Genomic DNA, 16,630 nt, shown 5'->3' on the forward strand with positions numbered 1-16,630 from the left:
GAGCCCAACCCCCCTTTTTTACTTACAAACCTGAGACCTGAAGTCTCAGGAGGGTTTCTGACATCCCTAGGGTAAGCAGCAGAAGCCATACTGGGAGCCAAAACTTACTGCTAGATTCCATTACACACCACAGTCTTTGAAAAATTTTATTTGGCAACTCCAGAGGCTGGATGAAGAAGAGTGGTTGGTAAATTCAAAACTCACCCCCTTCAGTACCTGTTAATATTGCCATGACATGTTGCTGTCTGAAAATGAGGTTTGGCTCTTTTCTTGTAGTGGGCCCCAGATCTCCAAGTGCGGCCATCCCACAACTGAGTCATTATCCACTGCTAGTCATTTGCACTAAGGAGGCTGCAAAGTCTTCATTATCCCCCTACGTCTCTTCTTCCTGACTGCTGAATTTGTGTCAGTCTAGGGCGAAGTATACTCCTATAAAGTAAAGTCCAATTTAGATTCCTGATGTGCCTTTTACTTACTGGGTCATCTTAGCTGAGTTATTTAAATTCTTTTTAAATTCTTTTTATTATTTATTGGAAAGGCAAAGAGACAGAGAGAAAGCTCCCATCCACTGTTTTATTCCTCAGATGCACACAATGGCAGGGGCTGGGCCGGGCCAAAGCTGGGAGCCAGAAACTCAATTCAGGTCTCCTCCACATAGTGGCAGGAATCCAGATACTTCAGCTGCCACCTGATGGCACTCAGGGTCTGCACTGGCAGGAAGCTGGAGTCAGGAGCCAGAGACAGGAATCAAACCCAGGCATTCAGTTGGTGGACATGGGCACCCTCACTGCTATGCTAAATGTCTGCTCTGAAATTCTTTAGATCTTAGTTGCTCTCCCTGTAAAATGAGGATAACAATGTAACTACTTCCATGGAGTTGTATTTGAATAAATTTTGAAAACAGTATAGATAGTATTTAGCAGAGAACTTACTATTGCTACTATCATTCTTTTTTTTCTTTTATTTGACAGATAGAGTTAGACAGTGAGAGAGAGAGAGAGAGAGACAGAGAGAAAGGTCTTCCTTCCATAGGTTCACCCCTCAAATGGCTGCTATGGCCGGCGCTGTGCCAATCCGAAGCCAGGAGCCAGGTGCTTCCTCCTGGTCTCCCATGCAGGTGCAGGGCCCAAGCACTTGGGCCATCCTCCACTGCCTTCCCAGGTCATAGCAGAGAGCTGGACTGGAAGAGGAGCAGCCCAGACTAGAACCTGGTAACCATATGGGATGCCAGTGCCTCAGTGAGCCATGGTGCTGGCCCACTATTATCATTCTTAACCTGAAGGGCGATAGGAACAAACAAGCTAAGAAGTTAAACAGTGTGTTCAGAGCCTTCAAATCAATGTCAGTTTAACATTCAGTTCTGGACTCTGGCAGCAAATAAAATAATGATCAAGCATGTCATGATCAGAATTAACATTGGGTTGGGCTTTACTAGTGCACAGTGCTTGGTGTGTTTACTCATGATCTTCCCATTGTTTTGGATATTGTATGTCATGTGATTTTTCCATGTGTGAGTACAAGCATGCAAAATGTAGGGAAATTATCCTATTATTGACAACACAACCAATTTGATGAGTACTCTTTGGATGTTTGTTTAGTGAATAATCTAGAATCTATACATAGTTATGGAACCATTGATTATATGTTGACTCATATGACAGATTCAGATTATGCTGATGGTCAAGACTATTATTTTGTGTCACTTTTCCTTTTCTGAGCATCTCTTATCTATTTCAATAGTGAGGTCATGTGGTATGTGATTATCAGTTTTGTGGATTAGCTGAAACACAGCTTCAATTTCTAACTTCTTTTTCCTCTCTGAATATGTCTGGTACCACAGTTCAGAACACTACTAATATTCTTACCACTCTGATTGGGGCTCCTTTAGAAAAGTGAATCAGCAGTCTAAAACCATGTACAGATAGATGCCCAGGTAGCATGTGCAGTGTATCTACCCAAGGCATTGTGGACAGCTATGAGCGGGTGGTGTTGCATTCTGATGTGCAGTCATAAGAACCAAAGATCAGAACTGAGCCATTTCAGAAGTCATAGATAGAACGGAGTTTCAATTCTCCTTATCCATGCCTCTCATTACCCTTTCACCTCCACAGACTTCGCCTGCCATGTGGGTGGCTTCAGCCAACACTCCCTCTCTGGCTGCTTTGTCACTGTGCCTCACTCTGATACTTAGAAGCAAGAGTGACACATGCTCTACCCACCACTCCATCAAAAATTCAAGGCAGCCACACCTCACACCAGCTTATGCTGAGTTGAGAAACCTTTCCATTTTCCAAGGCTCCCTCCTGTGGTTTAGTGGTACTGCAATGTATGGGTCTAGGGGTCATAGAAGTAGACTGCAGACTTGGCAGATCACTAAATAGTTGACAATTCCCACCCAACAGGGCATGGTCGCCTTAGAGAATGGATGGAAAATATCCCCTTGCTATAATTGGGTTCAGCCCTGTGGCTTAACACCATCTTATTTGGCAATCTTTTTCTCTTGACATATTTAGTAATCACTCTAAGGGAGATTTATTACACTGCTCATGGTCACAAACAATGCACTAAATATTACACATGTGCATGCTTTCAATGCCACTCCTTTTCTAGCCTAGTCTGAGTCTCTCCCCAAAGTCTTAACTCTTATCAAAACTCTCATCTTTAAATTTCTCTTGGCCCTTCCTTCTTCCAAAATAACATTTTATGCTTTGGAATTTTTTTGTAGTTAGGAGTTCTTTTAATCAAAATTTGCTAAACCATGCTTAGGGAAGAACAGACGAAAACACACTTTCACAGCTGAAAACCACTGAACACACTGTATTCGCCATTAATCCTAAAGCACAAAAACTTAGCATATGGTGGGGTTATGAAAATAGCTTCCTAGGTATCTCTCAGAGACTGTGTGTGTGTGTGTGTGTGCCAAACATAATACAATAAAGTGTTTTCTGAACCTGAATGTTGGTAGCCATGAACAGAGGTGGGAGAAAGGGGCACTGAAAATTGGGATTAACCACTCACACGCTGTGCTGATGAAAGGACTCTGACAGCTAGTGCCCCTCAGACAGTTTCAACAAAGCACAGTATCCCAATCACTCAGGCACAGGCATAATGAGATGTCTTAACAAATAATCCATGTAGAACCAATCTGAGGGAAAATACATGAGAACTAGGGAGACGCTTTCAGGAGAGCCTGCTCATTGCTAGGCATGTTCTTTGATATGCTCATTCACCAACACCCAAGCTACATGTCTGCCACTCCCACCAGGAGAAACTGCTGGCTAACGGAAACAGTTGCATTAGAGACCAGTGTAGCTACAGCTGTAACAGTAGCCTGATACCATTTAAAAAGAAGCAATCAGGCCTACTATGCCTAACTGTAGGGCTGCCCTGAGCCTTGGTTTCTCACCTGTAACATGACTTGTTGAGAGGATATAAGATATGATACATGGTAGTAGCTCATTTAAGTCTCTTACTGCCTCCTCCTCTTGCCTTGTTTTCTCATCTTATCATACCTGAACTGGAGCCCTTGTGAATTTTAGGCAATAAAAACGCAAATCTAGGAATTCGTTGCTGCCAAGAACCTTCACTCAGCTGCCAGCATTGCCAACCTAAGACATATGGTAATGAACTAAGAACACAGGTGCCTAGTGTAGCCCAGTGCTCTCTCCCTTACTACGTGAGTGACCTTGGTCAAGTGACTTGGCTTCACTATCTCAATTTTCTCATCTGTAAAATGAGGCTACTACTACTATCTAATTTGTAGTTTGCTTAAATGAGTTCCTCTAGGTAAAGGGCCTGTAACTGTGCCTGGCGTGTAGTAGCAGAAACTGTTAAATTACCACTTGTATTCTTACACTACACTTTGACAGATTTTCAGTACGTGAGCATGGCAAATTCTACGTCAGGCAAGGGATGTAGTGTGAGTCCCATTGTGCTCCTTTAGTGTGAGTCCCATGCATCCCAGCAAGGCTCTTAACAGATACAGCTCCCTTCTCATATATGCAGACAATGGAAGCCAGAGAATACAAGGGCCTCAAAGTATACCTCTTGTCTTTCATGATACAGTGAATGAATTAGACGAGGTGATCATTTAACTGCCCTGCAAAGGGGCAGTAAGAGACAGACCTGCACAGGACCTCTGCATTCGGAATTGAACCTTAGTACACTTCTTACATTATGTTTTTAAGAGGCAAATGGAACAAGGGACCCATACAAGGTTTTCAAACATTAGAGATCAATGAGGATACAAATAAAGAATGGGTGGAAATAATGCTGGTACAGCACTTGTTGAGTTTTAGTTGCATCAGAATCCCCTGGAGGGCTTGGGAAATTCCAAATTCTTAGCCTCAAAGCCAGAGATTCTGATTACAAGGTCTTGGTGGAGGGAGAGGGTGGATTGGGGAGTGCCAATTTTCTCTTCTGACATGCTCCCAGATTGTGCTGATACTATTGGCCCAGGGGTCACATGGTGACAGCCACCGATCCAATGTGTTTTGCGAACCAACTACCTATTTCTGATCTATGGTTATAACCTTTATTTGAACTCTTTAGCTTAGAGATGGAATGAATAACCCCCCCCCAAAAAAAAAAGGAGAAACATTTGAACTTATAAACCTAGTGTCACTTATTAATGTGTAATTTTCAGTAATAAACATTAACTGTCATTTTTTTCCCCTTAGTTGCATGCTGCTGTGACCAAGATCCAGGTTCCAAGGCCTGGTTTTAATTACACATTCGCTCACATATGTATCCTGAATAATGATAAGACTTGCATCGTGGATGACATAGTGCACGTTCTTGAAGAGCTAAAGAATGCTCGGGCCACCAATCGGACCAATTTTGCTATCACATATCCGATCACTCACTTAAAGGACGGGAGGGCTGTGTACAACGGGCACCAGCTTGGGGGCGTCACAGTGCACAGCAAGGACCGGGTGAAATCCGCAGAGGCAATCCAGCTCACCTACTACCTGCAATCAATCAACAGTCTCAATGACATGGTGGCCGAGAGGTGGGAGTCCAGCTTCTGTGACACTGTCAGACTGTTCCAGAAATACAACAGCAAGGTCAAAATGTACCCTTATACTTCCTCGTCACTGAGGGAAGATTTCCAGAAGACCAGCCGTGTGTCAGAACGCTACCTGGTCACCAGCCTGATCCTGGTGGTCACCATGGCCATCCTCTGCTGCTCCATGCAGGACTGCGTCCGCAGCAAACCCTGGCTAGGCCTGCTCGGGTTGGTGACCATAAGCCTGGCCACTCTTACCGCAGCCGGGATCATCAATCTTACTGGGGGGAAATACAATTCCACCTTCCTGGGAGTCCCATTCGTCATGCTAGGTAATTACTGCCTTTCATTTTTTCTGTTTTTTTTTCTTGCTGGTGTTGGTGACTGGGTTCCTAAAAGGCCAGGAGTAGCCATCTAACAACTTTGTTTCATTTGTAGTGTCTTCATTTTGCCCAGAAGTCCTGGGACTGATGCTCTAAAATGCTGGTCATCAGCAAGAAGCAACCTAATCTAAATGTGCCAGAAATCTGAAGTCCAAAGTCCTGGGTTCCAGACCTGGTTCTCCATTACGTAGCTGTGTGGTATTTAACAGTAACCAATCTTCTCTGTGCCCTAGTGGCTTAGGTTGTGCTTTTCCAGAAGCAGCCTCTGAGTCACGGATTCAGATACAAGTAGTGTATTTGGGAGGTAAGAGCAGGAAGCACCAGTGTGGGAGTGAGAAAGTGAGATAGAAAGATCATTGCTGTGGGCCTGTGGCGCAGCCCCTGCAGGGCCCTATGGGAGAACATGTAGGACATGCCTCAGGGCGGTCCTCCCTGAGCAGTGAGGAAGCTGAGCTATTCACCCAGAAGCACTGTGTGTGATTCACTGAGGGTTGTTGCCTAGGGCAGTTAACTCCTCAACAATCCCTAGGGAAGACTGAGCACACTCCAGCAGCCAGATAAAGCCATCAGGTGACTTTCCAGTAAGAAGCCTTCAGTGAGCTCAAGAATGGTGAGTGGGAGGGCATGGGAGCTGGGCATTCATGATGTCTAATACCCTCAGTTTCCCCTATCTTATGGATAGCATGGATGTGAGCATCACACAGAAGGGCCTGATAAATGTACAAGAACTTTGAAAGAAACATGTGAGACACCAGCAGGAAGAGACCTTTTTTCCTGTTCTTGCTCTAAACCCAGGAGAATGTTTGAAAGTGACCACAATGTGTGTTTCCAGGGTATTCAGTCAGCTGGGGGGGTGGGGTGGGCAGGAATTTCCCTGATAGAGATAAAATCAAAACAAAGTCTTTGTGGGCACTAACTCAGTTGTTCTGTCTATCCAGTATGGAAGATGGCATGCCCAGCAAACCTGATGGCTGGGTCACTGAAAGCCAAGAATTCAAGAGGTTAGCTTACCCTCTTTTCTTTAGCAAAATTAAGGTGTCATTTGGAATCAGATCCTAACGTGACAAACAAGTAGCATTTTGTTGTTGTTGTTGTTGTTGTTGACTGAGAAATAGCCATGGTTGAGTTCACTAGTATGCCTGATGCCCTATTTTAGAGTAGTAGGAAAGCAAAGAATTTCCATAGAAAATCTCACTTATGAGTTAAATAATAAGCAGCACTAGTAGGGCTGCAAGGCCACATAATTACATCCTCCTCCTTCGATGTTCTGTGGCCTGTGAGAATTGAGACCTAGTCAATAAACATATACTAGTAGATTTTGTGAAAAGTAGGGCACTGCGGGGAGACTGAGCAGCCTGAGAATTTGCTAGATCAGTTTGCTTGTCATTGCCTAAAACAACAGAGAAGGAGGCTGCAGTACTTCCTCCTGAATTGAGTCTGTTACGAAGACAGCATAACTTGCCTCTCTTAAAATAACCCAAGATCATGTGGGTCGATTGTGGAATACAGGGCAGTTTCTTGAAGAGGGAGTAGGACTGAGTATTAGTAACTTCCATGGAGATTTGAGTCAAAGTCTAAATTAAGATATTTTGCTCATGATTAGTCACATGCTTCAGTGTTTTCTGGGTTTTCTTTTAGCTTTTCATTTTAAAAATACAGTGGTTTCTTGTTACTTTTTCGTGGGAGGAAGATAAACAAGAATAAGAAAAGAGTTGGGAACTGAAATAAGATAGTAAGATTTCTTAAGTTGATGGAAGAAGGATATCAGAGCTGGAAAAAGGACTATTGGTGCTGGTTTTATGACATTTCAAGTTGTTACCAGTGAGTTCAAAAGCATGTTACAATATTTAAAACTCTTCAAAATTAACTGTACCAAGAAAAATGAAATTAAACCATTCAAAAACTTCTTAGAATAAATTTTAAGTAAAGTAAAATAGCAATATTCAAAGCTCTTAAAATTCATGAAGTAAAATTAAATTAAGCTATTAAAAATATCTTACAATTAATTTTATTAAATAAAGTACACTAATACTTCTTAAGCCTTATTTTTGTACTTTAAAAAAATTCTTACATGTTGTAAGTAAAAATCAACACAAGAAAGAACATGGCAGATAGTACAAATTGTAACAGAGAAGGACGTAAGAGATGGTAGGATAGAAAGGTGCTGTTAGCATGGGAGTGTGTTTAAAAATAAAGTCAGAAATAGACCCACAACTCTGCAGAGATCAAGTATCACTGAACTTTACATCAGAGTTCAATTCAGAAAAACCTGGCATTTGCAGCGAAATAGACCAAGCACTGCAGGTGTCCAATACTCTCTTGTTTGCAATCTGTGAGGAATGTTACATGTATTGATTCAATGGCAGTTTTCCCTGCTGACAGTCAGTGTGCACCCTTTCTGTGCATTTTCAGCCAACGAGTTCTCAAATTACTTAGTCATAACATGAAAGGAAGCTACAGGTTTGAGTAGCTTAGGCCCACTTGCAATAAATACTTTGCGCATGTAATAGGTAGTTAATATGCTCATAAAGCTATCAGTGCCTGGATTTAGGATGGTTGCCCTTCTGTATTTCTCAAATAAACTCTTCATTGTTAACAGTTTGAATGTAAAATGAAATAAGTAAGAGCAGGTTTGTACCTATTGCATGCAAGGGCAAGGTTTCATTCTGGTGCTTTTGATGAGCAGTCCTAACATGCTAATAAATATTTCAAAAAGCCAAGAAGAAATGCAGTGTTGTGCTAAGGATTTTACACAAGTCAATTAACTGTTTGGCCAGTACTTAAATATGCCTGTCTCTAACAGAAAACAGTATATGTAAGTAAAACTTCTTGATTTAGTATGTCATATAAATAAAATAGCAAATCAAATTAAGTGTATGTATATACCCTCATTTTAAAATGAAATGTATCTTAAAAAACGTCTTAAATAGAGATACTTCCTTGGCCACCAATAGGTGTATAATATGATAAACATTATAGTTTAAAAATTCAACAAAGTAAATGTTCTCAGTGTGATGCCAGTAACATAAGGCCAGATCCAGCCAAATGCCAAAATGGCAGTAGATTTAGATTGGAAATTTTTAAGACCACATGTGTCAAGCAGCATTGACTTGACAAAATTCCAAAAGAGGAAAGAATTTGAATAAACTCAGAGTTCGCCATAATGGGATGTGATTCTGTGTTTCTAGCCAAGATGATATGTGACATCTCTGGCAATAAGAATATATCCTACACAGATGAATCATTTTGGCAATGATGTAAGCATAGCTACATCATGATTTAGAATGTTTTTAATCAGAGTCGTGCATATTAGATAATTCCACTTCTGCCAAAACCTCTGTCCAGATGAGTCAGATCAGTTTATTTAGAGCTGAAATCTTAAAAGATCCACAGACATTTTTTAGTTACTATAATTTAAAGAAGAATTTGTTTGCTCTATATACTTGTCATGCATAAAAATAATAGCCCTTCTTTCCAAATTATATGGATATCAGGTAGTGAGGTACTTCAATTTCCATTTGTAAATAGGATATTCATCATTTTAATCTGCTAGGAATTTTTTTAAGGGATGAGGATTTATACATCATTGTTCTCCAGTTGGGTTGATTAAGAAATTACCATAGTTTTTGTAGGTACAAGCTCTCCTTGCAGGTTTAATAGTAACATAAGCTTTGCTGATCTGACAAAAACAGAGAAGGATTGGAATGCTGAAGAACATAGAAGGGGACAGAAAGAAGGCTTTCTCCCTTGTGCATCTGGAAAATTTGTTGCTTCATGTATATTCTATACGACTGAAAGGGGAGAACTGAAGTCATGATGAAAATAGTTTGGATCTCTGTATCTGCATGCTAATTTAGCTTTTAAGGGTCACTTTGAATTTATCAGGATACTAGAGTTCTAGAGAGGAGATGAGGTGAAATAGACTCACCAAGCTGCATTTCAAGTGTTTGGAGTTTTGAGTAGGTCAAATGTCAGATACAGGGCTGCTCTCTTGTGAATTATGCTATCACACCACTCAAATTGAAGGATGTGAAAGAAAGAAAGGATATGGATTAAGTGCTAGGAGGAGAATAGTAGCAGAGGAGTTTAGCTTAGTTTAGTCATATATTCGAAGACTGTCTGTATTTAGCCTACACCATAAGATTGAACTCAGTTCTCCATGAATTTATCCTCATGTGATGCCACTTGAAATATGATGCAGTACATGGAACTCATAAAAAGGGCCAGGGGCAAAAGTTCACATACAAGAAATTTAGTTCAAACAGATAAATTGGAATTCTTATTTATTTTTGTTTTAGACTTAGGTTAAACCTAAAGGATTTTTTATTCTGATGTATTCATAAAGCTTTGAGAAGCATGGGGAAGGAGTCAGGCAGATAATTATAATGTTTAAACCATATGAAACTGCCAGTATTCAATTTCATATGGTTCATTCTAATACATGGAAGGGCTGGCATTGTGGCACAGCAGCCCATATGAGTACTAATTCAAGTCCTGGATGCTCCACTTCTGAGCCAGCTCTCTGCTAATGCACCTGGGAAGGCAGCAGAGGATGGCCCAAGTCCTTGGATCCTTGCCACCCACGTGGGAGTCCCTGATGGAGTTCGGGGCTCCTGGCTTCAACCTGGCCCATCCCCGGCTGGCTATTGCAGCCATTTGTGGGGTGGGCCAGTGGATGGAGTTATCTTTCTTTTTCTTCCCCTCTTTGTGGCCCTGCCTTTCAAATAAAAAAAAAAAAGCTTGTGGAAAAGTAAAATTAAAATGTATATTGTTTGAAATACATGCATAATTTTTTAATAATGCACATCTTCCATGAATTTTTGAGTGTCTCTGGTACATTATTATAGAAATCCATTATTTCCAACAATATGACAATCTCCAGGTAGAGTACAAGCATTAGAGTGTTGTGGAAATACTCTGACTATAAACCATTAATAGACTCAGTACTCTCTAGAAAAAAATATTGGTTGATAACTGCTTTTGTTGTTTACTTTTTTATGTACTTCTAATTTAAAACAGCAAAATAATTCCATACAATATTTTGAAAGTTTGTTTCCTGAACATATTTTCTGTAATGGGCCATGACCATTATGGACTAATTTATAAGGAATTTTTATAGCCTCCTTTTGTGATTAGTTCTTATAGTTTTATTCTTATGCTTCACCAACCATATTACAGTGAGGAGTGGGTGGAGAAAAATTGGTTTGGTGAGATGGAACAAAGCAAGCTTTACTCTCCTATTCTTAACCATAAGGTATGACAAGAACAGGACTGGTATGACAAGGTATGACAAGAACATACCACGAGGTATGACAAGAACAGGACGGTCCTATTCTTAACCATAAGGCATGGCAAGCACCAGTCCAGGAAGGCAGAACTCAGTGAGGCAGAGGAATTCAAGGGATCTGTGTCTTTGACCCCAAGTCACCAAAGAAACATCTGAGTGGTTTATCCACCCAGTCTTGCCCACAAAATGGGGGAACAGCAGGTTCACACCTGTCAAGAAGGGTGGGTAGCAGGAGGCAACAGCATAACACTGAGCTGGAATAAAACAGACCCTGAGGAGAAACACCTAGTACGTAAACTGAGACTAGAATCTCAGAAAAGCAGTTAGGCCATCTTGACCAGATAGATCTACAAGAGCTCAGAACCCAAAATATTCATAATCATTATCAAGGAAACCCTGCACTTTACTATTTTGCCAGTCAAGAGCCAAAATGTAGACAGATGGAGCCCAAGAGAAGAACTCAAGTCCCTTTGCATTGATTGGTGTGGGAGAATGACATTTCCCTGCCTCATCAGGAAAATAAGTTTCACATCAACCTACTATTCATCTGCGTATGTGTGTATATATAAAATCTATGTGCATAATGTCACATTAGCTCTATTATATAATTATCTCATTATGTATTTATGTATAGTATGTTCACATCATATACAGCATATGTTGACTATTTAAATATAAGTACTATACATTTTTCTATATATTATATAGTATGCACTCAAAGATTTTTATATGTAAATATATAAAATATATTTAATAGTATATTGCCATATTTGTATATTATACACGTGTCTTCTACAAAAATCCATTATACAATGACCATAGCATATATTATAGGCTTTATATATACACACTGATTTTATTTACATAGTACATATATATACAGTATGTAACTATCTTTAAACAAGGAGGAGTTTTTAGAAAATTCATTTCTTGAACTGTCATATTCAGCTATCTACTGAAGGGAAATCATTTCTCAGACTAAAATGTAGTGCTGTGATTAGAATTATCAAAATGTGACTAAGTCTCTGGTACAAAGAATAAGATGTGTGTATTCCTCCCTGATGTGAGCATCTGTCTTTATTTAAGCAGAATACACCTTTATTCTTACTCTTAACTGTGAGACAAAACAGGCTGTGATAAAGCAAACAATTCAGCTTATAAAGTAAATGTTTATAACTGGCAAAGTGTAAATGTAACCCAATTAATGAACTTCTCCCTGGAAATAGATGTTATTCAATCCAGCCACATATACACTTTTAATTTCATCTCAAAAAACAAAAATTCATATATATATATATGTGGATGTCATCGAAACAAAAAAAAATATAAACATGAGCAACTTAGGAAAGTTTATTTAAGAACAAAATATGTTTTAAGAAGATTTTGCTCATGCATTATATTCTATGGGTTTTCAAGAATAGTCTTTTTATTTCCATATACGAAATCTGGCAGTGCCCAGGCATGCTATATATGGCTTCATTGTCTCATGATGTTAAATGTTTTAAGATTGAAATTGAAAGATCATCCATCAGCATTTCACCTCCTCATCTTCTCAGCCATTTCTCACTCTGAGGAACTCAGGCTGAGGAAATTCCGCTGGTGTGGAAAAGATTAAAGTGTCAGGAGCACTCAAAGGTGTTCATCAGCCTGTATGCTTTGTCTGTGTGTACTGGAGAAGGCAGGAGAAGAAAAGTTGAACTTAGAAAATCCAGACATATAATTGAATCAATTTGAGTATTATTTATTGACAAAGAAAAAAAAGTCACTCAGACTGCCTCTGATAGCAAAACCATTAAATAAATTTAAAATTTGATTCATTTTACAAACAACTTTCCAGAAGCATATCTACTGGGCAAAGTTAGGTTAACTCTCAAGTATTTGTTAATGGATTCCTGCCTTAGTGGATCATAAACAACCCTGAAGGCCTTGGCCAGGCCCCAGAAAAGAGTCTGGGTGAGAGTGGGACTTAATCTGTGAGTATGCCTCAGAGTCACTCTAAGTAAATGGAGGATTAGCTGTTGAGTTTTTTCCACCATTAATGTTACTTATCATTTGTGTTGCTTTTTCCCTTCTTTGGCTCCAAAGCCCAAAAGTTAATTGCATACAGAGATACAAAAATTCTTAGTAAAAGAAGAGGAATTATTAGCCTAAATCTTTTAGTATTTGATTTTCCCTGAAATCTACTAGTAATAGAATTAATAAAAGCAGTTTCCTTTCACAGATCACACTCTTGGTGCCAACTGTGTCTGAATATTAGTGAAGAGCTCTACTGTCCTTAGCCCAGGGCTTGACTAAAAGCCTATGTTGCCGGCCAGCACCACAGCTCACTTGGCTAATCCTCCGCCTGCGGCGCCGGCACCCCAGGTTCTAGTCCCGGTTGGGGCGCCGGTTCTGTCCCAGTTGCTCCTCTTCCAGTTCAGCTCTCTGCTGTGGCCCGGGAGTGCGGTGGAGGATGGCCCAAGTACTTGGGTCCCTGCACCCGCATGGGAGACCAGGAGGAAGCACCTGGCTCCTGGCTTCAGATCGGCGCAGCAGCGGCCATAGCAGCCATTTGGGGGGTGAACCAATGGAAAGAAGACCTTTCTCTCTGTCTCTCTCACTGTCTAACTCTGCCTGTCAAAAAAAAAAAAAGCCTATGTTGCCTCAAAGCATTAACTCATGAATTAGACCTTAGATGCGTGCATGTGTGTGTGTGCGTGTGTGTGTTGACATATACTGATATGCATGAGTATGTATCCATGTAATGATACTGGCATGCAATGCAACAAACATAGAAACAAACATCTTGAATGTGCTTTTAAACAAATGCTTTAAAGCCTTCTTTATCTTCCAAATCTGATGTAATCAATAAGTGTTGGCAACTCTTCAGCCTGACACCATGACTGTATGAGAAGGAATGCCCTGGGATGTTGGTCAGTTCCTGATACCCCATCCTCTGGTAGTCCTTTACTTCCAGGTCTCGGGCTGTGACCTGTTCCTCTGATGATGAGCCATGGCTCTCATTACTATCACAGGACCCCTGGTCATCAAGGTCCAAATCTGTTCGGAACTGTGGATTTGGTTAGCTCCCTACCATCACCCTCAACCCCTGCTGTGAGCTCCTGCTACCAGGGAGTCCTGAAGAACTGACAAGGGAAAATTTCCCTTGTCCAAGTGATGTTTTGTGCCAATAATCTAGAATCTTTGGTCATATTTAATAGACACAATTAGAGAGATTTTACTTTGTAGGGAATGTTTTTAAGGTTAAAGAGCAAACAGCAGTGCTTTTGCTTTTCAAGCACCTTTGTAGAATGGGAGAAACTGTAGTTCAGTATCTGAAAAATACCTTCTATCTACATGTGGTGTGTGCTCTCTTCTATCTGTTAGAGTCTTGTTTGCTGGGCTCCAGCTCCCCAAAGGTAAGTGACGATGGATGGATGGATGGATGGATGGATGATTGCTAACCAAGGGAGCCGCCCACTGAGAGGGGAAGTGGGGTCCAACAGAACCTACCAAATTCTTTTCTTCTCTGCCTTTCCTTTCCTTGACTTGATTGGCCCAGCTTGTGGTGTGGTAGTAAGAGATAAAGTTAGGGTTGGCTGGAGGAAAAACTGTGAGGAAGCTACTTTCCATGCTGCCTTGCCATTTCCTCTTTAGTCCTTCCCTAGTCTCATTTTCTGTCTCATTTCCAAGACCTGAGGGAAGCTGCTTTAATAGACTGTCTCAGAGGAGTTTGTATTTAAAAGGATACCTCTGAAGGCCAAAACCAAGGGCATACAGGTATAATTCTGGGCAAAGCATGTGTATGAGGAGGAGGGGGAAGGAAGGATATCTCTCAGGTCCTAAGGCTTAGAATGTGTCTACCCTAGAATACCTTGAATGTATCCTGGTAACAAAACAGGGTCCCCACAGTTAAGCTTTCCTTTAGGGTACCAGACCAACCTCTTCAGCATAAATACCCCACTCTGAGGCAAGTCAAGCACCATCCAGGTCTTCCAGGCTACTCATCCCTGAAGGGTGACTGCAGCTATGTTGGCACTCATCCCTCCCTTGACTGAGCTTCAGGAAGGAGGTCCAGTTACGGCACCAGCAATTGTCCCAGAAATCCAAGGTCTCTTCAAAAAAGACACTGCACAGGTCCACTTGGGGGTTTAGGATATAGGCATCTGCTGGAGGGGTATGGCTTGAGAAACAAGAATCTGGCCCATCAGGAATGGGAGCAGGGGCTTTTGGGGCAAAGGTAACAAGGACTAGCAACCAATCCTAAGTGATCAGGTAGAACAGATTCTTTTTTAGGGTCTCCTCTGGCCTCTGGGTGTCTGCATGTACACACACCTGTAGCAAGAGGGATGAAAGATAGGCATCCTTTTCTAACACCCATAAGAATAAAATTAAAATTCTCTTTGGAGCTACCCATAGAACCAAGAACATAAAAAAAAAAAGAGGACACAATTGAAAAGATCATACTATAGAAGGACAGACACTGAAATCACAGCAACTGAACTCAAGAGACAAGCTGACAGCCCATTTCTACCTTTTCTTGAATTGGAATTTTTTTTTTTCATTCTAAACACTGGAGCCTCACTCACTATTAGCCACCTAATAGCTCTACTAATTCAAATTCATTTTCTCAGTTAGCTTCCAAGATTATTCAACTGCAAGGTAACAAATGGACTTGTATTGTGTTTTCCAACAAGAGTCAGGTCAGATGATGTTATTATAAAACAATACATTGGTTTTCTAAAGGACTACAAAACAGACTTAATTTAAATTTTACTGATGACTAATTCTGGTTCTGCCATATGCATCCATATTTTTGTATCATATTCAATGACTCAGAAATAAAGCCCTTTTATTTATTTGAAAGGCAGAGAGAGAGAGAGATCTTCCATCCACTGGTTCACTCCCCAAATGGCTGCAATGGCCAGGGCTGGGCTGAGCTGATGCCAGGGAAATCTACCCAGGTCTCCCACATGGGTGCAGGGGCCCAAGCACTTGGGCCATCTTCCACTGCTTTCCCAGGCATATTAGCAGGGAGCTGGATTGGAAGCAGAGCAGCTGGCATTCCAACAGGTGCACACATGGGATGCCAGCATCACAGGTGACAGCTTAACCCACTGTGCCACAATGCTGGCCCCAAAGCCCTTTATTTTTAATTTTTTAAAGAAAGCTTTAATAAATATAAAATTCATAGGTACAGATTTTTGGAATATAGGATTTCTTCCCCCATACCTGCCCTCCTACCCCCACTCCTGTCCCTCCTCCTATTCCCTCTCCTTTCCCATTCTTCATTAAGATTCATTTTTAATTGTCTTTATATACAGAAGGTCAACTCTATACTAAGTAAAGATTTCAACACTTTGCCCCCGCAGAGACACACAAAGTATAAAGTACTGTTTGAAGGCAGGTTTTACCATTAATTCTCATAGTACAACTCAATAAGGACAGAGGTACTACATGGGGAGCAAGTACACAGTGACTCCTATTGTTGATTTAACAATTGACACACTTATTTATGACGTCAATGATTATCCGAGGCTGTTGTCATGAGCTGCCAAGGCTATGGAAGAGTCCACAAACTCTGTCAGTATTTAGACGGGGCCATAAGCAAAGTGGAAATTCTCTCCTCCCTTCAGAGAAAGGTATCTCCTTCTTTGATGGTCCATTATTTCCACTGGGATCTCACTCAGAGAGATGTTTCATGTAGGCCATTTTTTGCCATAGTGTCTTGGCTTTCCATGCCTGAAATGCTCTCATGGGCTTTTTAACCAGATCCTAATGTCTTAAGGGCTGATTCTGAGGCCAGAATGCTGTTTATGGCATTTGTCATTCTATGAGTCTGCTGTGTGGCCTGCTTCTTGTGTTGGATCATTCTCTCCTTTTTAACTCTATCGTTATTAGCAGACACTTGGTCTTATTTATGTGACCCAAAGCCCTATTTAATGAAATTTTTGTTTCCAAGAAGAAAATACT

General features: G+C 40.8%; 1 protein-coding gene across 2 annotated transcripts in view; it reads left to right on the forward strand.

The window, feature by feature from the left end:
• The window catches only part of PTCHD1 (patched domain containing 1), a 178,460-nt gene that overhangs the window by 34,496 nt on the left and 127,334 nt on the right, over nt 1-16,630 (forward strand). For both annotated transcript variants that reach the window (XM_089324457.1, XM_008272447.5), the window contains exon 2: nt 4,680-5,340. In XM_089324457.1, the coding sequence (XP_089180583.1) occupies nt 4,680-5,340 (661 nt within the window). The remainder of the gene's footprint in view (nt 1-4,679; nt 5,341-16,630) is intronic.

The sequence above is a fragment of the Oryctolagus cuniculus genome, chromosome X, assembly GCF_051225735.1.
Source record: "Oryctolagus cuniculus isolate XC-2025 breed Fujian yellow rabbit chromosome X, ASM5122573v1, whole genome shotgun sequence".
In the NCBI taxonomy this organism is placed as follows: domain Eukaryota; kingdom Metazoa; phylum Chordata; class Mammalia; order Lagomorpha; family Leporidae; genus Oryctolagus; species Oryctolagus cuniculus.